The 26,498-nt window shown below is 39.2% G+C and overlaps 1 protein-coding gene across 10 annotated transcripts in view; it reads right to left on the minus strand.

Annotated features, from left to right (window-relative positions):
- The window catches only part of elavl2 (ELAV like neuron-specific RNA binding protein 2), a 128,444-nt gene that overhangs the window by 46,435 nt on the left and 55,511 nt on the right, over nt 1-26,498 (minus strand). For 6 of the 10 annotated variants that reach the window (XM_061959230.1, XM_061959225.1, XM_061959222.2 and 3 more), the window contains 2 exons: nt 23,033-23,123; nt 20,690-20,933 (listed from right to left, as the gene is read on the minus strand). In XM_061959230.1, the coding sequence (XP_061815214.1) occupies nt 20,690-20,933; nt 23,033-23,104 (316 nt within the window). In that variant the 5' untranslated portion in view covers nt 23,105-23,123. The remainder of the gene's footprint in view (nt 1-20,689; nt 20,934-23,032; nt 23,124-26,498) is intronic. The other 4 variants (XM_061959228.1, XM_061959226.2, XM_061959224.2 and 1 more) reach the window with 2 other exon arrangements.

Here is a 26,498-nt window from a genome sequence, read left to right on the forward strand (position 1 = left end):
CTAAAACAGAAAATATGCAAATATTGGGTAATAGCACCCACCAAAAGCCAAAATCAAAAACTCATTTTTAAAATCAAACTGTTGAGTTGAGTGATGCTGTTTAACGTTATCAAATGTTAACTAAATGTGAATGAAAGCTGACCAATCAGAGCATACTGAGCCATTCAAACTGGGGTGCTGCCTATCTAACAGCTTGTTAAACAGAAAATATGCAATTATTGTGGAATCAAGCAAACAACCCAGCTAAAAACCTTACAATAATTTTTAAAATCAAACAGTGTTGAGTTATACGGTTTAATAAATGCTAGCTAAATATCAATTTAGCAATTTCAGGCAATTTAGCTTTGTTAACAAGCATAATACCTTTATAACAATGTTACTTTAGATGGCTGGCTAGCAATTATCTTGCTCATAATCTGTGCCCCTCACAATTGTTGATTTTTAAACTGTTTACTTGCAAAGGATATGTTTGTTCTTCCTGTAAGTTTGATGTATTTTTCTATTTGGTAAATTCTGATTGTGACTAAATGGTGTTTTATTATTCTGTTGGTTGATGTATTTAGTTTTTGTGCCATTTTAAGGTATTAGTGTGGAGTGAGTTGAGTTGGATTGGGTGACAGAGGTTTCGCAAAGAGGGTAAATGAAGTATGCCTGATCCATTTGCCCCCCTTATTTTTTGGTCACATTTCTGTAATAAACACGCAATTTCAAACTGATATACTAATTGGGGTGGGAAAACGTTGACTCGTGGGCTACAGTACTGTATTTCTATAAGTTTGTTAAACATATAATTCCGGGTGGTCTTAAAAAATGTACAATATAAATCTATGAATATCAGAAGAATGAACATCCCTCCTTGTTTACCTCCCAGACGACCTCCTCAACATCAAGCAACACAGCAAAAAACGCACCAAAATGTCTGATAAAATATCATATTTTTGCAGAACTCTGTGCCGCTCCATCACACTTGCTCACGCTGCTCCTTAAAGAGACCCCCACTCTGCTTTGTATCAAAGTTCCATCTTTAGGGTGCTGCTGGAGACGCAGTCCCTATGATTACCGTAATAACCTGTCTGTTACTAGAAAGCGCAAGACAAGATCCAAAGTGGTTATTAATATGCACGTTTATCCACACAGGAATTATGGACTTACTGGCATGAATCACCACGGTCCTTCCGTTGAGATCAATCCAGTATGTCAACTACATCTAACCTTGTAACACCTTATTGACTTAAGACACAAGAACCTCTACATAAAATATAGCTTCACTTTCAGAATTGTATAAATCCTGTGCAATAAAAATGACCATTCAGCTCCAACAGCACCCGTGAGATGAGTTGACTAACTTGCTGTATTCAATATCTACAAGCAGCACGCCAGAGGGGGAAGGTTTTAAAAGCAAAGAGGATGGATGCATTTCTCTGATGACTACTTAGCGTCTCATCTATCAGCAGCGTGCACAAGAAGTAGGCTGGCTTAAATCCATCGCCCGGGGGGGGGAAGCAAGAAAGGGAGGGAGTGCAGACAAAAGCAGCAGCGTCGTCATCTTATGAAGCGCTAAAATAAGAGCAATTTGTTCCTTTAGAAATGACTTGGAGGCTTTGAATAACATTAAATGACTCTTTAACCCAGTGTGAAGCAGTGATAATTTAGTTGACTCGTAAGTTTTGTCTTAGTTATCGTCAACAACCTACTTTTTTTACTGACAAAATAAGACGATAACCCATCAAAACAAATGCATGTTGACTAAGACAAAAATGAACTGACAGTTTAGTCAAATAAAAACAAGACAAAAATGTTGACAAATGAAATCCAGTCATTTAATTTTGTCTTGTAGATAGGTGGGCAAGTTCGGAATATATCCAATCACAGCGTACATATGAAAAGAGGGGTCTGGAGAGCCTATCAGATGCTTTTCTTAGTGAAATAAGGAAGTTGGATTTCTCAGTCAAAACAGAAATGTATGGTTGAACATGTTGCACATCATATTGTGTGTACACCTGGGAGAAACTGAAGACATGTAATTTTTTTCTGCTATGATGCCATCAGCATCGTGACATCTCCACAACTGTACGTTAACGGTAATCTTACCGTATTACTTCCTTACAAAAAAAATTAAGTAATTTTCCCTGCCTAAAGGAATCTTTTATTTAATGGTAAATCTAAAGGCATGACAACTTTTAATGTGGTCCAACACGCTGACATCACACGCGCACCTAAAAGAGGAAGTGGATGCTGCATTTCCTATTTATGTACGTGCACACGTATAGGTTGTTTACAGTCTGAAGTTGCATCAAAGGATCCCCTAGTTCGTATTTTGTCTCATTTATGTTGCTAACCTATAATATCGCCATATATTATACAAAGATTTAACAAAAATTTAAATGCAAAAACCACAAACTATGTTTCTGCTTACAATAGACAGAACAGCAATCGCGTAACTATCGGTAAACATACTAACAAGTTGCCACAAAAAATATAGGAACATGGAACATTAGATTACCTCTCTAGAAGGAAAACAGCCATTTGCACATCCAAAGTTAGTCCAAGACTGGCCCGCAACGCCCTCCATTTAGAATACACCGGACCAATATTTTATGGAGGTAAATCATGGCCAAAGGTTTTGTACCTGAAAAAATGTACTTTAAAACTGACAGTTCAGGTTCTGGTGTTGAAAATTACATTTGTGTATGCAAACTAAAAAGAAATGAACACCGTTTTTGTTGAATATATTTCGATTCACACTTAATTTTTTTGAATATTTATTTATTTATTTATTTATATATTTTATTTGAGCTTTCAAATGTTTCAAATTCAATTTGTATTTTTTACAGTTTAATTGTTTTCCCAAGTTTCATATCTTTCTTTTTCAGTTTCTTTTTTTTTTTCAGGTTCAGATTTTTGACCCTTATTTTCCATGGAAGTGGTGCGAGAGGCGTGGCCTCAAGACAGACCAATCAGCAAAAGGATAAGGGGCGTCCTCTTCACTGAACATAGGAACTTATTTACGTAATTCAAGCAAACATTTCATACAGGGTACAGCATGCGATTGTCAGAGAAAGAAATGACGCCAGTGAAACGTGAAGGCTCATTTAAACATCATCGATGACAAATTGCAGAAGTGGCCCGACAAATCGTGCTATATTGTGCATTTCAACAGCCAGGCACTAAATTCCGATTTTTGCATTGCACCGCAAGCGCAGTGATCCACTCCCAATCGTAATGAATGATGCAGTCTGGTCCTGTCTGAGCCCTATATTAGGTTCAGCCCCCTTCTGTGGCTAGGAAACGGCTGAAGAGACATGGTCACAATGAAAGTTTGTTTTGTGACAAAATGCAAAGTTTTATAGTTAGCAACGTTAGCTATGGTAATGGTTTTGAGATTAGTTTATTTCGAACATTTGTTGCCACTCGCATAATTATTCCAGCAGGGGTCACTGGAGACCCTCTTTTACTTTGCGTTGTATTTGTGTTCCTGCAACTGCCTTCCTAGAGATGTGATTTATGGCTATTTTATTTAACAGTTTTGGGGTTTATTTAGCAACAAAATAATTGCTTGTATGTGTTATAAGATAAGATGAAGATCAGAATAATTTCAACGTACACAAACATGTATAGATGTACAGACTATAAAGTTCACAAACATAAAGAGGGATCCTAGTGGGCCAAGCCAATCTTTCCTTATCTCTAAACTAAAACTGGGGAAATGCGTAGATTGTTCTGGGCTTCAGTATGGTGTTGATCTCATGAAGACATGGTTTTATTTCCGAATTCCTTGAGAGAAAAAAAAATGCCTGGTTAGGCTTTGTGTATGTCATGTGTGCCTTCCTTGGGTGAAGCCAGGTTTACAGCTATGTTGTGACATGTTATTATGCTGTTTGTTACTTATGTATGTTATGTTGCAGCTATTTCAAATAGTTTTGTCATTTTGTTCTGGCCTGAAATAAATTGGCCCTTTGAAACATATCTTTGTCTTTGTGTGTTGTATGTAGACCACATTGCTTAGCAGAGTTCAGTGATGCAAATGCATGCCAAGTTGATCAACAGATTGTATTATTCTCCAGTGCAATAACAGTACTGAAATGAAGGCTAAAAGGGCATTAATGGGAGCCGCAAAAAAAAAGAAAAGACATTAGACTTTTGACGTACAATGACATGTACATTATCTTTAAAAACAGCCTGCACGTACATAGAATCCTGGGAACATTATTAAAGAGCAAATGCACACCTGTGCTGCTGAAACCCAACTATGGCGTCACATTAGTGCCCAAAATCCGAGCGCATAAAAACTGTTATCGCGCGCTGATTCTCCACTTCGTGCGCGCGCGACACCCTATTGCGCGCGTGGTGCCTTTTTGCGCACACGCGGTGCCTTCCTGCGCGCGCCGTCTCGGTCTGTGCGCTGTCATGTTTCGTTTTGGCACTTTGGGGGCGGGTATGCTTAGACGGCCCCTTCTTTCTGATTGGTCAGATGAAAAATGCTCAGAGCCAATCAGAAGTATAGCAGGGCGGGTCATCGTCAATATGTATCAAGATTTACGGAGGAAGAAGTGGATAAAAAAATGTCGTGCGCTGATAAAGGTTATTTCATACTACATAAACACAATACAGGGTAATACAAAATGTGACCCAAATAAATAATAAGACAACAAACACCATAATCACATCTTTCAGCCAGAACTGGTCCACCAGCAATAACATCCAACCATAACATTATTTTATACTTTCACTTCTTCTTGAACATTTGTTTTCTAATTTATGGAATTTCTTTTGATTCAGCCATAAAATTAATGAAATAATCTTTGAATTTTGTTTTTAAAATGTTAAAAATAGCCTTTTAATAATGTATTCTGAAACAGTTTAAAATAATCAGAGAACTGACTAACACTGACCCTACACAACTATGTTGCACAATTAAGTCTTTTTTTTTTAAAGCGAAAGAGGTAATTTCAACAGGTACAGCATCCTATGTCATATCTACATGTAATAAGATTTGTAACAAGGCAAACCGTTTGTAAATTGGTCGAAAATCGAGCAAGTTATGGCAATTTAATTAGTACATGTACCATTGAAATCAATGTAATGATTGAGGCTAGCTGTCCGAGGTAAGATGGCTACAACGTTGCTACGCTGGAGAATCATTGGTCATATGAAAAATGCTCAGAGCTAATCAGAAAGGAGGGGCCGTCTAAGCATACCTGCCCCCAAAGTGCCAAAAAGAAACTTGATAGCGCGAGGAGAGATGCCAGGAGTACACAGAGAGCGCACAGACCGAGACGGCGCGCGCGCAGAAAGACACAGAGAGCGCACAGACCGAGACGGCGCGCGCGCGTGGTGCCTTTTTTGCGAAGTGGAGAATCAGCGCGCGATAACAGTTTTTATGTGCTCAGATTTTTGGCACTAATGTGACGCCATACCCAACACTCATAGAATTATTATCATTATTTTTTTTTCATATATTTTTTTTTTGTCCTGTACAGCTTCTCAGGCAAATCATAGAATTATAACGTGTTCAGCAACACGGTGATGTGCAGTGAAGTCTACATTATTTCTAAAATCAGCACGCACTAACGAGCCAAGGAAACCATTTTGCATGTTTAAGTATCTATATAAAGTGCACGGACATGCGTGTGCCGCTGCAAAACTCATGGAATTATAAAGCATTTACTCATGGGTATAGTGATATAGTACATGTGCAATGAAGTGTATATTGTCTTTAACATCAGTACACAGTACAAGGAGGACGCTACGTCATGTTTTATTTTTAGTTGCTTGGTCGCTTTTTACGCGGGAGCAGGGTCACGGCCGGTTTAATGGAAGCAAGACACGTAAGTTAACTTCAAGATTTGTCGTTAAACAAGGACTATAATCATAAAATAATGTTGCATCTTTCTTATGACACATAGCAAAAAGTCTTGCCTGTCAAAGTTGTCCCATCAGGTGGAGGTTTGACAGCGATCGTATCCAAAACTGACTGTCATTTGCGCTGGCGGGAGTGTCGCAAAGCCCATTTTGATGTGTCTTTTTTTATTAATGTTGAGTGAAAATAGCATGTTTACGTTCAAACATACAGTAAGTCATCGTATAGTGTGTTAAAAGGCAGCAAGGCAGTGTTGTCTGGCGGTGGTTTGGCTTCAAGTGGGAATATGCCGAACAGACCACCTTAATTTGTCAAGTGTCGGGCAAAAGCGTTGCTATAAAAAGTAGCATTACTGCTAATATGTAGCATAATTTGAAAAGTCACCTGCTAGAGAATGAAGAGACTCCGCATGTCAACATCTCCGTTCGGTGCCACACGCCCACACCACCAAAATGCCGAGGCAAACATTTCCAGATCAACACCGTATGAAAAAAATAGTCATTTTTTTTAGTTGTGATTTCCTCTGCATGAACGTTTTAAAGTAGCATATATTAATGCAGTATGAAGAAGAATGTTTTATTGTAGACACATAGAATCATCATACTGCTGTGATTATATGCATCAAGTGTTTATTCAAGGCTAAGGCAAAATATCGAGATATATATCGTGTATCGCGATATGGCCTTAAATTATCGCAATATTAAAAAAAGGCCATATCGCCCAGCCCTAGCTTGAATTGAATGAGTTCAAGCCTGTTTGAACTTCCTATGTTCAGTGAAGGCAACGTGAAGAGGATGCCCCGTATCCTTTTGCTGCTTGGTCTGTCATGAGGCCACACCCCTCGCACCATTTCCACATAAAAAAGGGCCAAAAGACCAAAACTAAAAAAAACAGATTTGAATCTGAAAAAGAAACATGTGAAACTTGAAAAAAAAACTGTAAAAAATACAAAAATTAGAAAGCTCAAAAAACAAAATATATAAAAATAAAAAATGGAAAAAAAGGATTTATTAAAAAAAAATTAAGACTCAAAAATATATTCAACTTTATTTATTTTAATATTGAAGACCGTTTAAAAAAAATTTAGGTACAAAACTTTTGGCCCTTTAACCCTCATAATATTTTGAGTTTTGGCTCTGTTTTTTTTCTCTTTTCTTTTTTTTTTTTTGACATACAGCGTTCTCTTTTATTCCCCTGATTTCGTCTTTTTTAGCAGTATATGCTGTAACAGGGAGTGCAGGCATTGCGATCTTTACAGGTGGGTGTTCAGCAACAATGCTGTATGGCCAACAAGTTCGCACCGCGCACACACTTCACTATATATCGTGTCAGCCAATGAGGAGGCTCCTTCATGGGCTCTGCTCACCCCTCCTTTCTCTAAATCCTGTGATTAGACCTGGAGTGGTTGACCGCCTGGAAGGCAAATCAGTTTGTCTTACGGGATTTTAATTACTAAAATGAATTATACGGCACAGACAGCACGCAGACGTAAGATTTTTTTTCAGAAATTATTACTGTTACGATATACTGTGTGATGCTAATGTGTTTTCTTTTTTAGTTAAATAATACAACATAAGTACCGCACATTTAGGCCCCCCCGCCACATATGTGTATTTGCTGCTTCCGGTTCTCCTGCAGTCATAAATTATGATGAATGCATGCATCTTAAGTCCGTTTCACAACACACATACATACCAGATTTGCCATAGACGTAGCATAAAAAAAATTGAAAAAGCTCCATAAGATCATGCTACTTTTGGGTAAAACAAATACTTAGCAGGTGGTCTAAACAAAGGTGCTTTCAAATAAACTTTAAAGAGGCCTCATCTTTTATTCTTTGTATTTTAGTCAACTAAATTTACTGCAATTTTAGCTGACTAAAATGTGATGTAATTTCATTGACTAAAACTAAAGCAATTTAGACGACTGACATTTGACTAAAAGTAAAATACATTTTCATCAAAAGACAATGAAACTACATAAAAAAAACGCGGTCAAAATTAACACTAGTTTTAAGTTACTTTTGGTGAAGTACATTTTGCTTTTCATTTGGCTTTCTGCAACTCTATCATTAACCATCAGGAGTGCAACAAGAAAGTGTGGTGATAACCATAGAACAAGAAATGGAACTAATTAATCCTAACAAGCAAACTGTTACATGGAAAAATAAGCTTCAAATGTCAAAGTTTAGAAGTGTTTGGCTTTTTATTATGCTTTTCTGCCATACCAATGGTACTATTCTAAAGTGGCAGAAAGAAAAATGAAACCAAGAGCAAATTGACACTTCACGGTGACACAGGAAAGGGTCTGACTGTTTAGTATAAAATATGCAGATGCTGAACTTACTACACTTTTTACACTTGTATGACAGTATTTTTTAATACAGAGGAACTGTCAAAAGTTATCAAATTTGGAACTCAACTAAAATGTTCATGGGGTAAAATAGACCTAAAATGTCACAGCATAGGGTAATATATAGTAATATTTAAAATTTATGGCTGTCAAAATTAACAATGCATTCAGAGGAATTTCCTTTCTCTGTACTTTGTGTGTGACCTTAAGTCTATACCGTACCTGGGAAAGCAGCATTTCAGCTGATGTTGAGCCATGAATAACTAACAGAAATGGACAAAAAAGCTTGTATTTTAAATGGCAAGTTTAGCTTCAAATTAGTTTTCAAATTTCACTTATTGAAATCAAAGGCAAGAAAGTTTATGAAACATGCACGCTCTCTCCAGGAAAAAAGCGTTTATCCACGTGTGCCTGAAGCCACTCATATCGCACCTCACAACACATGCCAACATGACATTTGCTGCTGCTGCTAACCCAACCCCAAGCTCAAATGCAGCCATTTTTTTTTTTAAATCAAATTCATCACATTTTGGAATTTGGATTAATCATGATTAATCACAGGTGATTAGTCACTTGCATGATTAAAATTAGCTTATGAAAAAACCCAATATTTGTACACAAATGCAATTATATTGTCAGAATGTCATCTAGGAATGTTTTTAAACATTTTACTTGAATGCATGTCATTTATTTGCCCAAAACTTGCCAACAGTTTAATCTTAAGTACTTTCAGGCTGCATGTGGGTATACAGGTGCAAATAAGTGCACTACTTGAAGGCCCAATGTTCCATAGTGTGTTTTTTTGCCTAACTTTACATTTTTGGTACCGTATTGGGTTTTGTATTTTTGACACTTAATGTTGTTACTTTACGGAATATTTATTTTTTTATCAATTTTTATTTCTATGCATATTATATGGTACACTGCAATCTAGTGAGTTCAGATAAATGCCATATGTTCTAAAAGACTGTACATAGTGTTTTTATTAATCAGTTAACACAAACATATTGGATGTTATAAACTGTATCAAACGTAATAGCGTATAAAATAAGAAATGAACAATAATGCCCTAGTTATTTTGCTGAGTAACTAATGAGGGAACTAAGTTAGAAACGCAATACATTTTTGGGAGATGTCATTTGTAACTAATTACTTTTTTTTAAGGTAAGATGACCAACCCTGCTTAAAACTAACCACTTGTGGTGTTATAATTGCAGCAGTTTGATCTTGGTGCAGATTCTTCGCCTTTACATTATATTCTATGACGCGATTGACATTAGAAAAACAAAGAAGTCAACGTTTAGATGACTGAAACTGCTAAGTAATGAATTGATTCAGTTAAAACTTGCTCGCAGTTACCGGTACATTTTTCAAACCAAAGATAACCCCTAAATAACCCAAAACAATAACACGAACTGCTAGCTTACGTTACCATTCGTAGTTTAACAGAACATATTTTTTAATTGGTTATGAGTTTTTTTTACAATTACTAATATATGGAATAAAAATTGCTCGTCGGTCAGGGGAATTTGTTTGACATTTATGCTCTAACAATTTGCAGTCTTGTTGTTACAATAGGCTATACATGAAATAGCCAACGTAAGCTGTCCAAATCGTCTCATTAGCTAAAAATCACACAAAGCCAATGTGTTACGTACGTGTACGTAGTTACATCATTAGGTAATGAATGATGTGAGGGCTGACTATAGCGATTAAAACACATGGAAACTACAGGCATCTGCGCAAACAATCCCTTTAAGAAAACATTGTTCGCCTTCTCAAGCAAACACTTTTAATAGGCCTCCTTACAGGCGGTGTAAGAAATTTTGCCAGTAAACGAACAGAAAATCGTTATAATCAAGTTGTGGCAATGTTTCCTACACATCGCCTGCTGCTGGTAACTCAGTCCCAGCAGCTGACGGAAGGACGCGGTGTTGAACTTTCAAAATTAAACTGCAACATCAAATATTTTTCTCCTCCAAGGTATGCTTTTAGTGTGGGACAAATGAGTCTGTCTTTAATATTGTCCACACCTCTCATCTCACAACAGCATTGCGCTCTTAAACGCATGCTGAGAATCCACAGAAATAGAAGTGAGTGAAATGAAGAGAAACAAAGCAATCAGCGCCGTTTATTTGGAAGGAATATTTTCAGAGCAAAGTTCTCGAGCATAGTTTCTACCATTTTTTCCTCGAGCCTAACGGCGCCAGTGCGCATGTGCCGCTGCTGCGGACGACTTCGTTTCCAGGAAGTAAGCTGTAAGTACTGTCTAAAATGCATTATTAAATGACGGTTTTTCGGTAATTAAAAATGTTAACGTTATTACTAACCATCTGGAATTTTACCGCAAATTATCATTATACCGCTTACCTTTACTCAGTGGCCTAGTGGTTGGAGCAGGGGTCGGGAACCTTTTTGGCTGAGAGAGCCATGAAAGCCAAATATTTTATTTATTTTATTTATATTCTTTTTAATAACATTGTTATTCTGAAGCTAACCAATGATAAATAAAATACTTCTTACCATTAATGCGACTTCTTGAACAGGTGCGGTAGAAAACAGATGGATGGATTAAAATGCATGAGAATGTTTTATATTTTGAACGTTATTTTTAACACTGTGATTACCAGCTGAATTATTCATTACTTATCGTGTTAAGCAATGTCAGCTAAGATTTATCTGAGAGCCAGATGCAGTCATCAAAAGAGCCACATCTGGCTCTACAGCCATAAGTTCTCTACCCCTGGGTTAGAGTGTCCGCCCTGAGATCGGTAGGTTGTGAGTTCAAACCCCGGCCGAGTCATATCAAAGACTATAAAAATGGGACCCATTACCTCCCTGCTTGGCACTCAGCATCAAGGGTTGGAATTGGGGGTTAAATCACCAAAAATGATTCCCGGGCGCGGCACCGTTGCTGCCCACTGCTCCCCTCACCTCTCAGGGGGTGAACAAGGGGATGGGTCAAATGCAGAGGACACATTTCACGACACCTAGTGTGTGTGTGACAATCATTGGTACTTTAACTTTAAATACAATTTGGGCTGTCACTTCAGCCTTCTTCCTCAATGCGGTCCTGCTTCCTGGTGTCCTATGTGTCTAAAAACAGCTGGCTGTGTTTTGGCTTTCCACATTTGTTACATTCTAAAAAAATATTTGTCTGCACACAAGATTATTTTACTAATAGTGTTGCGAGTACGTTTCTCCATAGGGTACACGGGGCTCGTCGTACCACTGTGCGCGTCGAGGCTGACATATCCTGCATTGGCATCGGTGAGCCATGCAGGTGTAGCTCTCCTCTGGCAACAGTAATTATCCTTCCACAAGGTCACAGACGGACATTTTGTTACCACTTTTACTTCCTCTATTTAGTCAAGTTTGATGTCTTCTTGGCGCTCACCACAGCTGAGGAACTTACTCAATTCTCTATATTGTTTATCAAAGGGGTTTAGCCTTTTATTGAGTTTGAAAAAGTCGCAAAATATGATCCAGGGTTTCTCCTGCATGTAATTGAATGTTGTACGAGTTAAAGGCATTCATATCTCTGCAGGACAATGTTTTAAACTTCTCTATCTGCCAATTAATAAAACGTAATATTCAGCCTGTTAAACATTCTGTAATTGTGAACAATCAATCAGAACAAGTTATAAAATAATATACCATAGTGATGGTAATATTGTGTAGTGAACTGTAGTTGCACAGGGCAGTGGCAGGCATGCCAGCAGTATTATATCAAATGTCAGTGGTAGCAAAGAAAAAGACGAGATTGTTCAAAGACAGTCTTCCCCCGTCATATTGCCGCTGCTTACAATACACTTGATTTCAATATGCCAGAAAACATTTATTTAGGTAGAAATAACACAGTAACAAAAGAGCATGATCGTATTGTAAGATGATTTTTCGTTGTTTTGTTGATTAGACTGGATGTGAAGTGTCGCGCGCTATTATTGTGAGGCCGCCAACCGGACGTGTGTGATGGGTATGAGAAAAATAATTGACATGTTTGGACAAAAATTTCCAAAAGTGACTTTAGAGTTAGTCATAGCGGACTCCATCACCCGAAACATAAAGCTTAGCAAACCAGCCACAATTAAGTGCATCCCTGGGGCCAGAGCACCTGACATTGAGGCTAATCTTAGGGAGCTAACTCGCAACAGGCCTAGTAAACACGTACGACAGGCTAATCGCACCACTAGTTATGCGAATATAGTTGTACACGTTGGCTCCAATGACACTAGAATGAGACAGTCAGAGATTACAAAGAGAAACATAGCCAGGACTTGTGATCTCGCTAGAAAGATGTCCAGGCATCGAGTAATTGTCTCTGGCCCCCTGCCTGCAAGAGGCAATGATGAGAGATATAGCAGATTAGTCTCGCTTAACAAGTGGCTGGCTAGCTTCTGTAGACAACAGGGACTAACGTTTATTGATAATTGGCCCTCTTTCTGGGGCAAACCAGGCTTGCTGATGAGAGACGGCCTTCACCCTAACCAGGAAGGCGCCATCATCCTTCCTAAAAACATAGACTACTGTTTAAGTCACATTTGACTAACTACACTAGAGCAAGCTCGGTCACAGGCAATTACAGAGCCTGCTAGTCCGGGTGAGGAGTCAGTTAAGCTAGAACTAGCCAGCACCAGGCTGGATAATTCCTGTACGCATAGCAATTTTCTTAGAATAACACACAACCCACATAATGTGTTTTCTGTTGTGAATGTGTCCGGTAGAGATGCGCGGTTTGCGGGCACAACCGCGGAGTCCGCGGATTATCCGCGGATCGGGCGGATGAAATAAAAAAAAATTAGATTTTATCCGCGGGTCGGGTCGGGCGGTTGAAAAAAAAAAAAAAAAGATTTTAAATAGATTCAGGCGGGTGGCAGTTAAACCAATTCGGAAATATATATACATAGTTAAATGTTGTTACCCACATACGAAAAACGAGCAGGCACCTGCAGCATATGCCACAACAGAAGAAAAAAAAAAGAAGAGATGGACACTTTTACGGAGCGGAGAAGGGACGCCTCGCCGGGGTCCGGGACCGAGGCCCCTTCCCCCGAGAGGGCCCCACCGGGAGCCGTAGCTGAGGCGATCCGCGAGAAGGGCCCGACGCACGTCCAGGGTCACCACCGCACCGACACCCCGCCTCGTCCGCCTTCGCCGCGGCCGGCGTCACGCGCAGCAGGTAAGCAGCGGGGGCTCGTAACAGGGGTCACTCCGCCCGCGCAGCTTACCTGCCCGCCACCCCTGTTGCCGGGGGCGCGTAACAGGGGTCACTCCGCGCGCAGTGCGCTCACGAAAGGGGTGGGGCTCACCCTGGTTGATATAGACAGCAGGACGGTGGCCATGTATGTCGGAACCCGCTAAGGAGTGTGTAACAACCCACCTGCCGAATCAACTAGCCCTGAAAATGGATGGCGCTGGAGCCTCGGGCTCATACGCGGCCGTCGCCGGCAGCGAGACGCGCTTGGAGGTGCGCTCAGCACGGCTCCCATATGATTGCGCACTGGTGTGCGTCTGGGCCGTGACAGCGTGGCACGCGAATGTCTGTGCTGCATTGGATCAGTCTCCTTTCTTTAACAGGCAAAAGCTTTATAACCTCACTAATGCCTTGCATCGTCTATATTAGATATATAACAACGGGCGGGTGCGAGCGGATGCGGTTCTGATCAAATGTTACATCGGGTGGATGGCGGATGGTTGACGACTTTCTGATGCGGTTGCGGATGAAATAATTGCCTATCCGCGCATCTCTAGTGTCCGGGGTAGATATGCATTCTACTGAGGTGGCAAATCATGATGCGTTCAGTCGATCGCAGCATCAAGCAAACAATCTGAAAATTCCCGTCGTATCAATTCCTAGATATGGTCGAAACTATTTAAAGTGCACTACGTATAATAAACGCAACATTATTAATATTGCTACTACGGATAATTTAAACAAAAACTCGTCAAAACAGCCCAATACTTATAATATGGGCTTTTTAAACATAAGATCATTGTCTCCCAAAACGTTATTAGTTAATGAGGTCATTAGAGACAACAATCTTAACGTCATTGGTCTTAGCGAAACCTGGCTCAAACCAGACGATTTTTTAGCGCTAAATGAGGCATCTCCTCCTAACTATACGAACGCGAATATTGCCCGTCCCCTTAAAAGGGGTGGGGGGGTCGCACTAATATACAATGAAAACTTTAACCTTACCCCTAACCTAAATAATAAATACAAATCGTTTGAGGTGCTTACTATGAGGTCTGTCGCACCGCTGCCTCTCGATATGGCTGTTATCTACCGCCCCCCAGGGCCCTACTCGGACTTTATCAATGAATTCTCAGAGTTCGTTGCTGATCTAGTGACGCACGCAGACAATATAATCATAATGGGGGACTTTAATATCCATATGAATACTCCATCGGACCCTCAGTGCGTGGCGCTCCAGACTATAATTGATAGCTGTGGTCTTACACAAATAATAAATGAACCTACGCATCGCAACGGTAATACGATAGATCTAGTGCTGGTCAGGGGTGTCACCACCTCCAAAGTTATGGTACTCCCGTATACTAAAGTAATGTCCGATCATTACCTTATAAAATTCGAAGTTCTGACTCATTGTCAACAAACTAATAATAATAATAACTGCTATAGCAGCCGCAACATTAATGCTGCCACAACGATGACTCTTGCTGACCTACTGCCTTCGGTAATGGCACCATTCCCAAATTATGTCAGCTCTATTGATGACCTAACTAACAACTTTGACAATGCCCTGCGCAAAACCATTGATAGTATAGCACCGCTAAAACAAAAAAGGGCCCCTAAAAGGCGCACCCCATGGTTTACAGAAGAAACCAGAGCTCATAAATCATCATGTAGAAAGTTGGAACGCAAATGGCGCGTGACCAAACTTGAGGTTTTCCATCAAGCATTGAGTGATAGTTTAATATCGTATAAACGCATGCTTACCTTAGCTAAAGCTAAATATTACTCAAATCTCATCCGCCTCAACAAAAACGACCCTAAATTTTTGTTTAGTACAGTAGCATCGCTAACCCAACAAGGGACTCCTCCCAATAGCTCCACCCACTCGGCAGATGACTTTATGAATTTCTTTAATAAGAAAATTGAACTCATTAGAAAGGAGATTAAAGACAACGCATCCCAGCTACAACTGGGTTCTATTAACACAGATACAACTGTATCTGCGACGGATACTGCAATACAAAATAGTCTCTCTCTTTTTGATGAAATAACATTAGAGGAACTATTACGGCGTGTAAGTGGGATAAAACAAACAACATGTTTACTTGACCCACTTCCTGGGAAACTTATCAAGGAGCTTTTTGTATTATTAGGTCCATCAGTGCTAAATATTATAAACGTATCACTTTCCTCTGGCACTGTTCCCCTAGCATTCAAGAAAGCGGTTATTCATCCTCTGCTCAAAAGACCTAACCTTGATCCTGACCTCATGGTAAACTACTGACCGGTGTCCCACCTTCCCTTTATTTCGAAAATCCTCGAAAAAATTGTCGCACAGCAGCTAAATGAACACTTAGTGTCTAACAATCTCTGTGAACCTTTTCAATCCGGTTTCAGGGCAAATCACTCTACGGAGACAGCCCTCGCAAAAATGACTAATGATCTACTGCTAACGATGGATTCTGATGCGTCATCTATGTTGCTGCTTCTTGATCTTAGCGCTGCTTTCGATACCGTCGATCATAATATTTTATTAGAGCTTATCAAAACACGTATTGGTATGTCAGACTTAGCTTTGTCGTGGTTTAACTCTTATCTTACTGACAGGATGCAATGCGTCTCCCATAATAATGTGACCTCGGACTATGTTAAGGTAACGTGCGGAGTTCCTCAGGGTTCGGTTCTTGGCCCTGCACTCTTTAGTATTTACATGCTGCCGCTAGGCGACATCATACGCAAATACGGTGTTAGCTTTCATTGTTATGCTGATGACACCCAACTCTACATGCCCCTAAAGCTGACCAACACGCCGGATTGTAGTCAGCTGGAGGCGTGTCTTAATGAAATTAAACAATGGATGTCCGCTAACTTCTTGCAACTCAACGCCAAGAAAACGGAAATGCTGATTATCGGTCCTGCTAAACACCGACATTTATTTAATAATACCACCTTAACATTTGACAACCAAACAATTACACAAGGCGAATCAGTAAAGAATCTGGGTATTATTTTCGACCCAACTCTCTCCTTTGAGTCACACATTAAGAGTGTTACTAAAACGGCCTTCTTTCATCTCCGTAATATCGCTAACATTCGTTCTATTTTATCCACTAGCGACGCTGAGATCATTATTCATGTGTTCGTTGCGTCTCGTCTCGACTACTGTAACGTATTATTTTCGGGTCTCCCTATGTCTAGCACTAAAAGACTACAATTGGTACAAAATGCGGCTGCTAGACTTTTGACAAGAACAAGAAAGTTTGATCATATTACGCCTATACTGGCTCACCTGCACTGGCTTCCTGTGCACTTAAGATGTGACTTTAAGGTGTTACTACTTACGTATAAAATACTACACGGTCTAGCTCCGTTCTATCTTGTCGATTGCATTGTACCATATGTCCCGGCAAGAAATCTGCGTTCAAAGAACTCCGGCTTATTAGTGATTCCCAGAGCCCAAAAAAAGTCTGCGGGCTATAGAGCGTTTTCTATTCGGGCTCCAGTACTATGGAATGCCCTCCCGGTAACAATTAGAGATGCTACCTCAGTAGAAGCATTTAAGTCCCATCTTAAAACTCATTTGTATACTCTAGCCTTTAAATAGCCCCCCTGTTAGACCAGTTGATCTGCCGTTTCTTTTCTTTTCTCCTCTGGGAGGGGTACAAGTCCGGTGGCCATGGATGAAGTGCTGGCTGTCCAGAGTCGGGACCCGGGGTGGACCGCTCGCCTGTGCATCAGCTGGGAACATCTCTGCGCTGCTGACCCGTCTCCGCTTGGGATGGTGTCCTGCTGGCCCCACTATGGACTGGACTCTTACTATTATGTTGGATCCACTATGGACTGGACTCTCACAATATTATGTCAGACCCACTCGACATCCATTGCTTTCGGTCTCCCCTAGAGGGGGGAGGGGGTTACCCACATATGCGGTCCTCTCCAAGGTTTCTCATAGTCATTCACATCGACGTCCCACTGGGGTGAGTTTTTCCTTGCCCTTATGTGGGCTTTGTACCGAGGATGTCGTTGTGGCTTGTGCAGCCCTTTGAGACACATGTGATTTAGGGCTATATAAATAAACATTGATTGATTGAGTTCCTCTTTACCGTCTTTGTTTCTGCTGAGCTTTTATTCCATCTTACTAAAGCAGTTCGATTAACAATCTACATTTTATGTTATGAATGCACTTAACTGTAATCCAAACACGGACATGAAGCTCCTCCATTCTACAAGCAGCAATGCGCACTGGCAACGTTCGCATCGTTGTCGTCTCACGGCGCTTGAAGGTAAAATTGTCTTGTCATGTCTTGGATCAGAGATTTACGTAATTCCCTCCCTTACTTTGTGCAGTTCTGCTAACTATTTTCAAGCTTATGGCTCAACAGTATCTGGACACCATTACTCTTTTCCCCAAGCTACAGAACGGGCCAAGGGTCAAAAACGTTAATGGCGCGTTAAAAAAATTATCGCTGTTAGAGGAACTTATAGTTAACGTGTTATCGCGTTAACTTTGACAGCCCTAGTTAATACATAACAGATTTGTTTTTAAATGTTGGTATAACATTTTTTAAGTGTTTTAAAGAAATTATATGATGACATTAACCACACCCCCATCCAGACGATCAACGCCACAAATATAGTGGCAAAATAAGGGGGAAACCCTGATACTGCTTTGTTCACTTTAATGATTACTTTTAGAAGTTTTTATTTTTTATAAATAAACTGTACCGCAGCAAGATCTACATCCATGTGACGTTGATTACATGACAATTCGTTTATTTCGTTGGTTTTTTTTAAACGCCATATATTGAAATGATTGATTACTGTAGGCAAAATCTAACAAATCAGAATCCTAAACCGAAGACAGCCCTAATGTTAATTTTTTTCAGATTAAAATTGGGATTAAAATTTGAAAGGGCAAAACCATTCAGTGATCATGAATATTGAAAATCCGTAAATGATGCAAAATGGTATGTATATGTAAGGAGCCAAAAGAAGATTGTATAGCCTGGGACTTGTTTCGATATGTTTCTATTATAATTAAATGATATGCATAATATGCAAGTGTACACGTTACACAAGCAGCAAAGGTGCGTGCCAGTCTGCTTTCAACACAATTTGTGATTTATAAATAAAGTTGATTTGATTTGATTTGATTAGGCAAAGCCAACGTAGACCCTGTGGCAACTGAGAGAATGCTCTATAGTCAAAAAATAGTTAGCGGCCACTCTAATACAACCTAAGGTGACATTATGGTTTCTTTTTAAGTTTATATAGTCAATAGCACTCACCATAGATATATTGAAACATTCACAGTTAATACATGTGATTGGTATCAGCCGATCTTTCGGTTTTTGATTCGGCAGCATAAAACTGTTCAGAACGCCCCCACACAAAACAGTTGCCAACCACTGATGTAGATGGCAGAATTTGCAATTTTACACGAATACGTCATATGCTAAGCAATTGGGTTCTTTTCCAAGTATTAAGTCGTATCATTACACAAATTGTACTACTATAAGAATGCCATAAAACGAAGAACAAGTTTTAACTTTAAGAGAATTAAGGTGAAAGTTTAAATCCAAAAACCAATCAATAAATGTATTTGAAATTACAAATAACAGTTCTGTCAAGACGTTAGTTGCAATGCTGCAGAAAATGTTTTTGTAATTTTACATCAATAAAGTTGTAATGTGACGCTAAAAACGCCCACAATTTTACAACAAATGGGGTAAATTACAGGGTAGGGCTAGGCGATTTTATGATCATGATCGTTGATAGCGATTAATTTGAGTTCGATCACGGTGATCAGCTCTTAGCATATCAAACATCAATCAAACATAGCCAAAATGTCTGTTAGAAGTTACCGCAGTAGTAAACACTAGGGAAGCAACAATGCTTGGTATAATCCTGCACAAAACAATCCACCTTTATTGACCATTGTCCTGTGTGTGTTTGTGAATGTGTTTGTGTACGTTTGCATGTGCTTGTGTCAAAGTGTGTCCGTGTGCACGACCATCTCGTTCTACTGTCGCAAGAGTCAGTCTCCTCACAACGTAATTAATGATCAATCAGCGTTGTGCCTCATCCCCTTACACAGCTGAAAGTGCAGCCAAGAAGAAGAACATTTGAAAAATTAGATGAACACCAGCATATAAATTGAAAGGAGCAGCGACTATAGATTCACTATCTGCTGCAGCTCACTACTAATCCTGCCCCGAATGTGGACTTCCAATACAGTCACATAGACCTTGTCTATGTGACTGTATATAATCAACACATCTGATATAACATGTACCGGTACTAAAAAAACAAACTTGTCCCTGCTGTTGCAGTAACAAGCACAAAACTACCGGTATAAAAAAAAACTCTGCAGACAGACACTTTGTGTTCTTGTTTGTGAATAAAAAAACAACATTTTGTTCCTGACATAATCATTACACTTGTTTTATGTGTTGGTCCACATTATTTACAGTACCTCAAATTCAAACTGCATTTTATCGTACTTTTATTAAATACAAGCTGCAGTTTGAGTTTGAAAAAACTCCCATGTTGGTCACCGCATGCTGTTCCCAAAGCACTGATGAGAAGCACTAATGTATACAAGTAATTAAAGAATACAAATAATAAACCATTTAAAAGTGTTGTTTAGTAAATGTTAACTTCAAATAAAAGTCTTAGAGTATTCATTACACCAATTATACACTGTTCACTGCAGAATGTTTGTGATGACAAGCAAAAAACAAAACAGAGGAAAAAAGTTGTTCTCTTTACCCCCATAAAACGTACTGAGAAACAACCAAAACCGTGGTCCTAAAACCAGATACCGCCCGTAGCGTAGGTTACCTGTACCGTTGCACCTCTAGTAAACACAAATATAGATATGAACAAAATGACGGTTGTTAGCATATATTACCTCAATCAAACATTGGGGAAATGTCTATTACAAGATACTGCAGTCGTAAAGAGTAAGGATGCGGTACGCGGTATAATTCTGCGCGGGGACAATCCACTTTCATCAAAAAAACAACAACATTGTAATACTAATCGAGATCTGATGATATGAAAAAAATTAATCAGGATTTTTTTTTTTTTTTTTGCCATATCGCCCAACCCTACTACAAGGTGACTTATTTACAGACAGAGTAGTGGTAATATGCTAGAAAATGCTCATGAGAAATGCCTATTTTGATGGAAATTATGTCATGTTGTGGAATATGTTTTTACAGGAAACATTTAGTCCATGTATAATTGCAATTGTAACTTTATAAACCTGACATTACCTGCTATTTTGTCCCGGACAAGCTTACAGGACTCGATCTCGCCGATGCTGGCAAACAAGCTCTTGAGCTCCTCCTGGGTCATGTTCTGAGGCAAGTAGTTGACTATCAAGTTAGTTTTACTCTCCTCCATGCTGCTCGATTCAACAGGCGAGGAGCAGTTGTTGGACATGGTCGATGGGCCGTTGCTCGTGTTGTTGCACGACGGCCCGTTGGACAGTTGCGATTCCATGGCGGCAATTACCTGCTAAAGAGACAAAAGACACAAAGGGTCATCAATAAAAACAGCATGCAAGTGGTTTTGATCTTAAAATAAAAAATCAGTATTTATATTTTTCCCAGTTTTTACAAGTCAATATTATAGAAGTACAGTCGGTAAGGTTGTTTTTTTGCCACATTCCTGTTAGAATCCTGCGTGTGACTGAAGCATTAAGGAGTGGGACTATCCATAACTAGCTGCAGTGTGGCAGTGTGCTCAAACAACCACAAGGTAGCATTTGTGAGCAGATAATGCTCTATCATCTCTTTCGGACTTATCAGGTCGGTAGTGCATTCTTCACGTTCTTTACTCAAGCTACATGTGATGGATGAAGCAAAAACCGAACCCTCAGTATAAGGTGTACTTTATTGTATTTTTTGCCACCTTAAAAAAGACACTTAAAACTACTTTTACCCGAAATAGTTAAAATATTATTTTTTAACTTTTGCTGTATGCGGTTTATGTTGTGTTACTCCATTACACATGATTCTTCCTAGGAGAGTTTCAGTTAAATTAAAAATGTTTAAAGTTCAATTATTTCACAGGTGTACCACAGACTCGCAGTTATTCAACAATTCCACAAAGCCAAAACGGAAAAACTAGTCCTTGTGTTTTTGAAGGCCGCAAAACATTTGATTTATATTTATTTCTATGTACCGTATTTTTCGGACTATAAGTCGCAGTTTTTTTCATAGTTTGGCCGGGGGTGCGACATATACTCAGGAGCGACTTATGTGTGAAATTATTAACACATTACCCTAAAATATCAAATGATATTATTTAGCTCATTCACGTAAGAAACTAGACGTATAAGAATTCATGGGATTTAGCGATTAGGAGTGACAGATTGTTTGGTAAAAGTATAGCATGTTCTATATGTTATAGTTAATTAAATGACTCTTACCATAATATGTTACGTTAACATACCAGGCACGTTCTCAGTTGGTTATTTATGAGTCATATAACGTACACTTATTCAGCCTGTTGTTCACTATTATTTTTTATTTTAAATTGCCTTTCAAATGTCTATTCTTAGTGTTGGGTTTTATCAAATAAATTTCCCCAAAAAATGCGACTTATACTCCAGTGCCACTTATATGTTTTTTTCCTTCTTTATTATGCATTTTCAGCCGGTGCGACTTATAGTCCGAAAAATACGGTACTTCTTTTTGCTCAAAAATCTCAATCAACTTAAGCCCTAAACAAAAATACCCAAAACCATTTTTCCCCCCTTATTTTAACCCTTTAAAAGGCATTTTCAATCAATACTATCTGTTAAAAATCTTAAAGGGTAAAAAATATATATATGTAAAAACTATTACATGATATTTTGTTTAAGACTGAATTTTGAGAAATTTAGGCAAAGAAAAATAAATTATAATTTAACGTTCCCAGAGAGTTAAGAAAAATTTGGGCTCACAAAGGCATTTTTCCTAATTTTGGTTTGAAGGAACAAATGTGCAATATAAAGGGACCAATTCTTAGGGATGCACAATATTTATATTGTTTCAAGTCGATTAGTCGATGTGATTTGTGCACACCGGGATAGAGGGTTAGGGTTAAACCCTAAAGACTCAAAGGTGGAGTTGACGTGTACTTTGCGCGTTGCTTTGCACTTTTAAAAGTTATTTGAACTTTTTTTCAAAATCAGATTTAACGGTGTAACATTGTACTTACTCATATCGGCCTGATAATTATAGGTCTGAATCTTCCGATATTCGTCGTGCACTACTAGATATTCTGAATTGTTTAAAAGATGAATATCCTCTGACAAATTTATCCAATATTCATTTAACACAGCATGAAAAAATGGCATGAAAATACAATAAATGAAAGCACAAAACATCCCCCGGATCTCTTGAGGGATACATGTAAATTCAAACAAGAGTCATCCTTTATTAAACAAATTTGCCACGTGCAGGAGCAACACCCACACCACCCATGACATAATAGTGATGGTCACCAACTTTCCCAAATGGTTTCAAAGTGACAAGTGGGAAGAAAGAAAGAATGTCAAGCATAGCTGATATGACCCGTTCCCTTGGTAAAGCAAGACTGAAGAAGAGGAAAAAGGTAATGGCACACACCCCAGTCCAAGGCTCAGGCGCCCACGAACCACTTCTAAGCAGAGAAGCCACATCGCACAGTCTGACTGCCATGTTAGCTTGGAGATGGCGTCTGAAAATGTGGACACAAAGCACGTCATGTTAGATCAAAACAGCAAGAAGCAACACCATTCATGCAAAGGAGGAGGAAGGGGGAAGAGGTGGAAGACTGCTTGTCTGCTGCTAGTGCATCAAAGTCGAGAAGACAGCGCTTCCTCTGAGTGATGGGCAACCTGCGGCACACAAGCTTGACAAACCGCAAGCCCACTGGATCTGTGCATTTCTCACAAATACCTTTATGAGAAGTTTCACTATGTGTACTTGATCGTGGCGGCCCACCAAGACAAAATAAAAGCTGCCACACCTTAAAATGTTTTTATTTTATTTATTTTTTTCATGAAAACAAATAAGTTATATAATGTATAAATATATAGTAGGGCTGTCAAACGACTAAAATATTTCATGGCGTTAATCAGTTTGTTCATAGTTAACTCAAAATTAATCATGATTAATCGCAGATAGATATAATTTTTCGTCATTAATAAGTGTACCTTAGACAGATCATTTTCAAGTGTTTAATACCATGACTCGTTAATGAAATGTTGTTTTTTTAAACAAGGTTTTTTTTAAACAGCTCAACACTTTTAAGGGAAAGAAAGTTGGAGCAGCAGCACGACCCAAGTGTGACGTCAGGCTTGCTACAGCTCTCGCGGTTTTCCTTACAGAAGTAAGGTTTTCACAAAAGTAAGGAGTCTTTAAACATGAGTAGTTTCCAATAAGACCAGAAAAAAATCCTAGATTTGTTGCCAGTTGTTTTTTTTTATACAAAAAAAGTCAGTAAGTGTTGGAGAAGTCTCTAGAAACTTGAAAAATTCTCAAAGTTCATTGTACAGTAAGCAGCAACAATTTAAAATAGAGCATAACAAAATAATATGGAAAAGTATGTTATTACTAATAACAGATTTGTTTTTAAATGTATCTATAACTTTTTTAGGCTTTTAAAGAAAATATATGCATTATCACAGACTATGCAAATTATATGACGAAATTTGACAACGCCCCCTAGCCACGGCCCCAACGCAACAAGTATATTGACAATATGGGGGAAAACCCTGAAAGTAGTATTATTACACTTTCATTTTTAGCAGTGTTATGTAAAATATGGTTGCCATTTGTTAAATCATACTTGAAAAACTAAACCAGTAAAAGTGTTCTCATAAATGTATTAATTCTGTTCAATTATGATTTTTATTTTTATTGATTACTCTGAATAATTACTTTGTTCCCCAACTGTAATTTTTTTTATTCTCTTGAATCACTATTTGCTAAATAACTTTTCTTCCTACCAAGATGCCAACTTCACTCTTGTAGCATTAGTGTTATGTCTATTTTACTGCAATTTCAATTGTTAGCTCTGAAATTAACATTTTAATGAAGAAAAATACTTGTCTTTCTCGAAAATGATACTTCTTACAGAATTATTTTTCTTTTGTGACTTTGGAAACAATAAGTAAACAATATTCTTGTGGAACTACTAATTCTAAAAAATGCTTTACCTAAAATGACTCAAACTTTACTATTTTATTACGCTATGATTTTTTTCTATGATTTAAAAGTCATTTTTTGGAGAATGACTGAAATTATAAACTTATTCGACTACAGATTCAAAAGTAGTCTCGTAGAATTTGTACAGTCAAACCTGTGTTAGCGGCAACAAAAATCCCCCAGCTGATCCCCAAACCCCCACTGCTGGGAAAAGACAAAAAAAATGTTTGTTTTGGTGGGGTTACAACCGATAGTAATCCGTTTTGCTCATTAAAGGGATTGTTGACCGATCAACTCTCTCCTCAAAATGCCTCGGCAGAAGTTATTTATTGTATAATCATATAAAATTGTCAAAAAGTGTTAGTCATTGTTTTATCTGTTACCGCATGTTGTCACCAGTCACTAAGAGAAAAATGGTACAGAATAAATTAATAAGTGTTTATTTTGTTTAGAGTTTTGGTTGGATTTGATTTTATGTGCTGCATATGTTTAACATGCGCGGAGAACATGTGAGCAGTGCACAATTGTGCAGGCGCACACCGAGAGTGAACAGTGATGATGACGAGGGATTTAACGATAACATTTCATATCACGTTTATTGTCACCAAATGTATCATGGTTATTATCACAGTATATTTGAATGTGCTCAAAAAGTATTCACACACTTACAACCAAGTTTTATTTAAAATAATGTAATACAATAAATAAATAGTCTTAGAATATACTTCCTTGGCAGAAAAAAATAGGCTATAATATTGTTCTGGCTACTTAAAAGCCCAATCATTTTTATTTGAGTGTTTAAACACGTGTTTAATTTGTAAAAGTTTGCAATTTTTTAACGATAAAGAAAAAAAATTGTTTGGTGCATCACGTCTGGTTTATGTGACGTCACGCAAATTCACTTCCTGTTGTCATATTGTTTTGCTTATCGATTTGAAAGCACAGCCTGTAGGTTTAATGTGCACAATTGAAACTTAGTATGTCTAATATGTATTTAATACTTGTTTACTTATGGTATATTTAATTCATTTACAGGAAACAAACAAATGGGATACAACTGCTATGATATGAAAAGGAGTAGGAATAAATAAGCTGCTTCTTCCTACTCATTTTCGGACGTGCTGTAATTCGAATCGAAGACCTCTATGATGAAAACGATTAAGGAACCCAGATTTCCCTTGCATGGACGCGGGTCACCGGGGCCCCCCTCTGAAGCCAGGCCCGGAGGTGGGGCACGATGGCGAGCGCCTGGTGGCCGGGCCTGTCCCCATGGGGCCCGGCCGGGCACAGCCCGAAGAGGCAACGTGGGTCCCCCCTCCGATGGGCTCACCACCCATAGCAGGGGCCATAGAGGTCGGGTGCGATGTGAGCTGGGCGGAAGCCGAGGGCAGGGCACTTGGCGGTCCGATCCTCAGCTACAGAAGCTAGCTCTTGGGACGTGGAACGTCACCTCGCTGGGGGGGAAGGAGCCTGAGCTAGTGCGCGAGGTGGAGAAGTTCCGACTAGATATAGTCGGACTCACTTCGACGCACAGCAAGGGCTCTGGAACCAGTTCTCTCGAGAGGGACTGGACTCTCTCCCACTCTGGCGTTGCCGGCAGTGAGAGGCGACGGGCTGGGGTGGCAATTCTTGTTTCCCCCCGGCTCAGAGCCTGTACGTTGGAGTTCAACCCGGTGGACGAGAGGGTAGCTTCCGTCCGCCTTCGGGTGGGGGAACGGGTCCTGACTGTGGTTTGCGCTTACGCGCCAAACCGCAGCTCAGAGTACCCACCCTTTTTGGATTCACTCGAGGGAGTACTTGAGAGTGCTCCCCCGGGTGATTCCCTCGTTCTACTGGGGGACTTCAATGCTCATGTTGGCAGCAACAGTGAAACCTGGAGAGGCATGATTGGGAAGAATGGCTG

This window comes from Nerophis lumbriciformis, linkage group LG05 (assembly GCF_033978685.3).
Source record: "Nerophis lumbriciformis linkage group LG05, RoL_Nlum_v2.1, whole genome shotgun sequence".
Lineage (NCBI taxonomy): Eukaryota > Metazoa > Chordata > Actinopteri > Syngnathiformes > Syngnathidae > Nerophis > Nerophis lumbriciformis.